Here is a 7,929-nt window from a genome sequence, read left to right on the forward strand (position 1 = left end):
TCAATTTTTTTTTTTTTGGTAAAATAAAAGAAGATGATTTTTCACAGACTAAATAGATACCAAATGTGTTACAATTTCACACACCCGAGCAACCTTGACAAACAACGTCAATTCTACTATCCATAGGTGGTGCTTTAAAAGCCTTTACAGGTCACCCACTTTAGATGTACAGAGGAGGTCTGGTGCTATAAATACTGCCCATGATCTGACGTTGGCAGTGATGCCTCACATGTGTGGGACGACCAAGCACAGGGGGACGGGGGCACTTTATTTATTTATTTATTTTCATTATTTTTTTTTTAAACATCCCTTGTGACAGCAATAGGCATGTGACAGGTCCTCTTTATTGACAGATCTGAGGTCTAAAAGACCCCTAATCCCTCCTCTGCCCTTAAAAACATTCAAAACACCAAGATCTGTGTGGTTGAATGCAGTGGCGGCCGGCCGATAGGCCGCCCCCCCCCCCCAAGAAAAAAGAAAAAAAGAAGAAGATTAAAAAAAAAAAGTGTATATTTTTCGCCCACTAGGGGCGCTGGCCTGTGTGCTGGGTATGGGGTTTTTGACCCCACCCTCGGCCAGCAGAGGCGCCGATTGGCGCTCTTCAGGGGGTCATCGGGGCGCAGAGAAATGCGCCCCGACACGCCCCACTTTTCAGATGTCCGGGCTGTGATTGGTCCAGACTCCAGCCTGGACCAATCACAGTAGGACATGGACCTGGTGACGTGTCGCGTGGGGGCGGTGCACCTCCCCGGCGTCACGATCACCGCTTCCAGCTTCCGTTCAGTCCATTCCCGCCTGAGGACTCGGAGTGTCACAGCCAGGAGGAGAAAACAGGATGCGGAGGATGGACGCGCAAGTAGAGAGCCGCCCGCATCGGATCGCCTTCGTTCTGGTCATCACAGTGGTGAGTCACTGCCAGACAGCTAACTCGAGTCAGTCCGCTGCTCAGCCTCTCCCCGCATCATCGCAGGCAGGCCGCAGGCGCCGCGCAGAGAGTACTCCCGCACCCGCAGGCCGCACCTCAACTGAGCGTCTCTCGGCGGTAAGTGACTCAGACAGTCAGTGATGACTCTCTTTTTTTTGTTTGTTCGAGGAGATAAATTAAATCAGATGGCTTGTATTGTGATTAAATCGATTTAAAAAGATCTATTTAATAAGTACTATATATGTATAAGGTTGTCCACTAGCACAATTCTGGTTGTGTAGTTGTGTGAGGCAGTGTTTGGGTGTGCCATATATATATATATATATATATATATATATACTGTATACACACAGACAAGTAAACATAGATGTCCAAATATATATCACATGTGGATATGACTTTTCTTGCTCATTTTAATTGGCATAGCCCAGTCTGCCTATGGTCATCTCCCTTTGTTACTGCACCTATGGGACTCTCCAGCACCACAATAAGTGCCTGTGTGCTTAATTCCCAGGTGTATGTCAGCCGGGAGATGAGTGGAGGAAGTAAAAGCCCGTAGCGATTGTCGGCCGTAAATATTCGGCCACCGACCGATTGTCGGCTTGTTAGTATGATGCTTCGACAACAGACTGCGACTTTTCGGCCGAACAGAATCGGGTGTGCAGGCATTACAATTTTTGTTGGCCAACACCAGAACGGCCGATTGTTCGCCGGTCAGTACAGAATTCGGCCGACACACAGCAGATGAGCAAGACTGGGCATGCTCAGAGAAGAAAAAAGACACGGAAAGTTAACCATCACATGACATCACTTCTGCAGTCAGCTGTTGTTGGCCGACAAAATTTGTGTGCAGTCTTTAGCACTTTTCAACCGACAGGACAGCACCGGACAAAAGACGGCCGATCGTTCAGCCGACATTCGGTACGTGTGTACACGCGCTCTGTGTATGCTGTGTGTATGCTGTGTGTATGCTGTGTGCATGCTGTGTGTATGCTGTGTGAATGCTGTGTGCATGCTGTGTGTATGCTGTGTGAATGCTGTGTGCATGCTGTGTGTATGCTGTGTGCATGCTGTGTGTATGCTGTGTGTATGCTGTGTGCATGCTGTGTGTATGCTGTGTGCATGCTGTGTGTATGCTGTGTGAATGCTGTGTGCATGCTGTGTGTATGCTGTGTGCATGCTGTGTGTATGCTGTGTGAATGCTGTGTGCATGCTGTGTGCATGCTGTGTGTATGCTGTGTGCATGCTGTGTGTATGCTGTGTGCATGCTGTGTGTATGCTGTGTGAATGCTGTGTGAATGCTGTGTGCATGCTGTTTGTATGCTGTGTGCATGCTGTGTGTATGCTGTGTGAATGCTGTGTGCATGCTGTGTGAATGCTGTGTGAATGCTGTGTGCATGCTGTGTGTATGCTGTGTGCATGCTGTGTGCATGCTGTGTGTATGCTGTGTGCATGCTGTGTGTATGTTGTGTGTATGCTGTGTGCATGCTGTGTGTATGCTGTGTGTATGCTGTGTGCATGCTGTGTGCATGCTGTATGAATGCTGTGTGCATGCTGTGTGCATGCTGTGTGTATGCTGTGTGCATGCTGTGTGTATGCTGTGTGTATGCTGTGTGCATGCTGTGTGTATGCTGTGTGTATGCTGTGTGCATGCTGTGTGTATGCTGTGTGTATGCTGTGTGCATGCTGTGTGTATGCTGTGTGCATGCTGTGTGTATGCTGTGTGCATGCTGTGTGAATGCTGTGTGCATGCTGTGTGTATGCTGTGTGTATGCTGTGTGCATGCTGTGTGCATGCTGTGTGTATGCTGTGTGCATGCTGTGTGTATGCTGTGTGCATGCTGTGTGCATGCTGTGTGCATGCCGTGTGTATGCTGTGTGCTGGAGGAGCACTTCCTGCTCTATACACTGAATGTAGGACATTCCCAGCAATCTCCTCCCTCACATCTATGTGTGTTCTCCCATCCCATCCCCTCTTATCACTGTACACCTCTTTCTGCTCTCTACACCTTCATTCACACTTCATTCACAGGTCAATTTTCTACATCACACTGCTATCACTACCTCCTATCTACTGCCATCCATACTACCTGATTCTTCCAGGGGGTACATCAGTAACATGGGGCTCAATATACAATACAAAGAGACAATCACATCATACAATGTTCAATGAAATGCTTTCATCATTGCACTTATTATGATTGCACAGATTACACCCCCCGCCATATACATCCCCCTTATGGTATCTATATGACTGTTGTACACAACTGGACTGGAAAGTACCCCTATGGGCAGCAGATGTGACTCCCTTTTACATGCAGGGGGCATGTACACTGGTCACTGCATTGAAGGGGGCCTGTACTGTACTTTTTGCTAGGGGGTTTGTGCTAGGGGGCCTGTACTGTGGGGTTTGTGCTAGGGGGCCTGTACTGTGGGGTTTGTGCTAGGGGGCCTGTACTGTGGGGTTTGTGCTAGGGGGCCTGTACTGTGGGGTTTGTGCCACTCTCAGTCAGTGTATCCCATAATAGGGTATCTCTCACAGTATATCCCATAATAGGGCCCCTGCTCCCTATTATGGGATATACTAGTACTGAGAGACCCCTTAATATGTGATATATTGGGAGAATTTGTTCACGCAAGCAAAATACAGGGGACAAAATGGGTGGAGTCTTTAAGGGGTGGGGCTTCTGAGGAATGGGAGGGGTCAAAATGGAAAGGCGGGGTCTTGCGCCCCCCCATCTTAAAACTTCACCAGCCGCCACTGGTTGAATGCCTTTGTTTTTTTGAAAATGGCGCCGTTGACAGCTGGGTAAACCGGAAGTTACAGTATGTCAGGTCATTGTTTCCGGGATATAATAGCCAATCTGGGCTTTGCCCGGCTCTCCAATCAGACGGCGGAGGTCAATCAGGGATTCCCAGTGGGATAAAAGATCCCACTAAAGCCGCGGAAGGTGGCGGGAGGGGGGGGGGGGACGTCACCTGCTGCTGGTGGTTACAAAAAGGGCTAAAACCCCATGTCCATTTTCTTTCTTATTGGGGACCTTTCCCTTCACTTCCTGTCCTGTAGACACATCAGGATGGGGGAAGAGATCTCTTCAAACTAAAGAAAATATCCTTTGTTGTTGGGTTTCCCCATTGGAAGAGTTCTCCTCACCTCACGTTTTGGTGATTTGGGTTTCTCGTTGTTTTCTGTATAGGTGACAATAACCACCACAACAAATAAATGTTGGAAATACAACAGCATGTACTGTGAGCTGTATACAGTATATAAGCATTATACCAGCAGGTGATACTACAGTGTTATAGTGTAGTATACATGTATCTATGATATGAGAGGAAGTATTATCTGTCTCAGTGTATGTATTTGTATGCTACTGTATCCTGTCCAATGTAAAGTTGTGTTCTGTTTATCCTCCATGAAAGTAAAGGTATTCTCTGTATGCAAGAAGCTTTGAGCGCATGATTTCAATACTCTACCAGCAATAAAGAGGGTGAATCTCCCAGCTGGGACACATTCAGCAATACAGGGTCCAGCCCTTCCTTTCCCTATCCAAACTGTTTTTGATTTTTTTTTTCTGGGGTTAGATTTGGACGTCCTTCTGACAGTTGAGGGTCAATGGTAGACAATGGGTAGCTTGTATTCCAGCAGGGCATTATCAGAACTGGCCTTGTATACCCAAAACTTTATGTACAGCAACATGCCCAAACCTGTATTGTAGTAGTAAATCCCATAATCTTTGACCTCGTTTCTTCTGGCCTGCTACTTTTGACCTTATTACTTTCCCCTCTTTCCAGGAAATAATGTTTGAAGTCTACAATGGCGGTGGTCAATGAAAGCTGCTTCTACCCAAACTCCTTCATCCTGTTGGGTATCCCCGGTCTGGAATACCTCCATGTCTGGATTTCAGTTCCCGTCTTCTCAATGTTCCTCTTTGCCATCATTGGGAACTACATCGTCCTGCTCATCATCTTCTCGGATGTCAGTCTCCATCAGCCCATGTACATCTATTTCACCATTCTTGCTTTCGTTGACATATTATTGGCCAATTCCACGGTGCCCAAGCTTCTCTGCATCTTCTGGTTCCAGCAGAATGAGATTGACTTCCATATGTGTTTTCTTCAGATGTTCTTTTTACATTCTTTCTCTACCATTGAGTCGGGAATCTTTGTAGCCATGGCTTATGATAGATATGTAGCCATATGCAACCCTCTGCGGTACTCTGTCACAGTGACCCCAAGTGTTATTATTATAAGTGGAATATTAGCAGTCCTCCGTGGGTTGGTCTACATGCTTCCCTTGCCTCTTCTGGCTCAGAGACTCCATTTGTATACCAGTAATGTTATATTCCACTCGTACTGCGAACACATGGCAGTGGTTAGGCTGGCTTGTGGTGACGTCTCATTCAACGACCATCTTGGCATGATCGTTGGCTTCCTTGTGTTGGGTATGGATTCAGTGTTCATTGCTTTCTCCTATGTGATGATCCTTCGAGCACTTCTGAAGCTAAGTGTTAAGGCTCGCTTAAAAGCCTTCGAAACATGCACCTCTCATGTCTGTGCTATCCTGGCATTTTTCACACCAATCCTTTGCTCGTCCTTAGTGCACAGATTTGGGAAGAATGTCCCTCATCATACACACATCCTGCTGCCCAACTCTTACCTTCTCATCCCCCCCATGCTGAACCCTTTGGTGTACGGTATAAGAACCAGGCAAATTCGAGAGAGGGTGATCAAATGTTTCTTCAAACAGTCTCCAGATTACTTTTAAAGCCTAACCCAAGCCAAAACTTTTAATTTAACTTTGGGTAGAATCGGGGAGGGTAAGGCTCTCATTCTCACCCATGCAAAACTCTCCCCAACAAAGACAAAGTAGAATGAGGAAAGGTTGGAACTTCTGACAATGTTTTTTTTTTGCTGTGGGGGGTTGTAGACAGAAATCAAACCATCAGAGAAATTGTAATTTTTTCTCACTCAACCCAAAACTGAAGAAATGGTATTGCTATTAAGAATTAACATTCTGTGTTATTGCTATTCCTGCACCGCTAGATCTGCTTCTGTATTTCCTTTTATGTATTTAACCAAAAAAATCAATTTATGGTGCAAGAGTCTGTTTGTCTTTTTATTCTCTGAGTTTTTGGGGGGGATAATGTTATAGATTGAAACCAAACCACTGGAGGAAAGGAATTTCTTCTGGTGACAGAAGCATTTACCATCTACTTTATGTGTTGGAAGTCTATGAATGGGTCATTGCTCCACATGATCACTCGGGAGGTGGAGTAAGAGGTTTATGAGTGGGTAAGTGATCATCTGATCCCTTGGGAGATGGACTGAGAGGTCTATGAGTGGGTAAGCGGTCATCTGATCCCTTGGGAGATGGACTGAGAGGTCTATGAGTGGGTAAGCGGTCATCTGATCCCTTGGGAGATGTACTGAGAGGTCTATGAGTGGTTAAGCGGTCATCTGATCCCTAAGAGATGAACTGAGAGGTCTATGAGTGGGTAAGTGGTCATCTGATCCCTTGGTATGGACTGTGAGGTCTGTGAGTGGGCAAGTGGTCACCTGATCTCCTGGCAAATGGACTGAGAGGTCTATGAGTGGGTAAGTGGTCATCTGATCCCTTGGGAGATGGACTGAGAGGTCTATGAGTGGGTAAGTGGTCATCTGATCCCTTGGTATGGACTGTGAGGTCTGTGAGTGGGCAAATGGTCATCTGATCCTCTGGGAGATGGACTGAGAGGTCTATGAGTGGGTAAGCGGTCATCTGATCCCTTGGGAGATGGACTGAGAGGTCTATGAGTGGGTAAGTGGTCATCTGATCCCTTGGGAGATGGACTGAGAGGTCTATGAGTCGGTAAGCGGTCATCTGATCCCTGAGAGATTGACTGAGAGGTCTATGAGTGGGTAAGTGGTCATCTGATCCCTTGGGAGATGGACTGAGAGGTCTATGAGTGGGTAAGTGGTCATCTGATCCCTTGGGAGATGGACTGAGAGGTCTATGAGTGGGTAAGTGGTCATCTGATCCCTTGGGAGATGGACTGAGAGGTCTATGAGTGGGTAAGTGGTCATCTGATCCCTTGGGAGATGGACTGAGAGGTCTATGAGTGGGTAAGTGGTCATCTGATCCCTTGGGAGATGGACTGAGAGGTCTATGAGTGGGTAAGTGGTCATCTGATCCCTTGGGAGATGGACTGAGAGGTCTATGAGTCGGTAAGCGGTCATCTGATCCCTGAGAGATTGACTGAGAGGTCTATGAGTGGGTAAGTGGTCATCTGATCCCTTGGGAGATGGACTGAGTGGTCTATGAGTGGGTAAGTGGTCATTTGATCCCTTGGGAGATGGACTGAGAGGTCTATGAGTGGGTAAGTGGTCATCTGATCCCTAGGGAGATGGACTGAGAGGTCTATGAGTCGGTAAGTGGTCATCTGATCCCTTGGGAGATGGACTGAGAGGTCTATGAGTGGGTAAGCGGTCATCTGATCCCTTGGGAAATGTACTGAGAGGTCTATGAGTGGGTAAGTAGTCATCTGATCCCTTGGGAGATGGACTGAGAGGTCTATGAGTCGGTAAGCGGTCATCTGATCCCTTGGGAGATGGACTGAGAGGTCTATGAGTGGGTAAGTGGTCATCTGATCCCTTGGGAGATGGACTGAGAGGTCTATGAGTCGGTAAGCGGTCATCTGATCCCCTGGGAGATGGACTGAGAGGTCTATGAGTGGGTAAGCAGTCATCTGATCCCTTGGGAGATGGACTGAGAGGTCTATGAGTGGGTAAGTGGTCATCTGATCCCTTGGGAGATGGACTGAGAGGTCTATGAGTGGGTAAGTGGTCATCTGATCCCCTGGGAGATGGACTGAGAGGTCTATGAGTGGATAAGCATTCATCTGATCCCTTGGGAGATGGACTGAGAGGTCTATGAGTGGGTAAGTGGTCATCTGATCCCTTGGGAGATGGACTGAGAGGTCTATGAGTGGGTAAGTGGTCATCTGATCCCTTGGGAGATGGACT

The 7,929-nt window shown here is 47.2% G+C and overlaps 1 protein-coding gene across 1 annotated transcript; it reads left to right on the forward strand.

Moving 5' to 3' along the window:
- Window positions 1–4,741: 4,741 nt before the first annotated feature.
- Window positions 4,742–5,692, forward strand: LOC309547893 (olfactory receptor 52M1-like; the record flags this gene model as incomplete). Its single annotated transcript, XM_082247895.1, has 1 exon — window positions 4,742–5,692. One exon carries the CDS (start codon window positions 4,742–4,744, stop codon window positions 5,690–5,692), a length of 951 nt encoding a protein of 316 aa, XP_082104021.1.
- Between the last annotated feature and the right edge of the window lie 2,237 nt (window positions 5,693–7,929).

The sequence above is a fragment of the Pelophylax lessonae genome, assembly GCF_965119305.1.
Source record: "Pelophylax lessonae genome assembly, chromosome: 2".
Classification (NCBI taxonomy): Eukaryota; Metazoa; Chordata; class Amphibia; order Anura; family Ranidae; genus Pelophylax; species Pelophylax lessonae.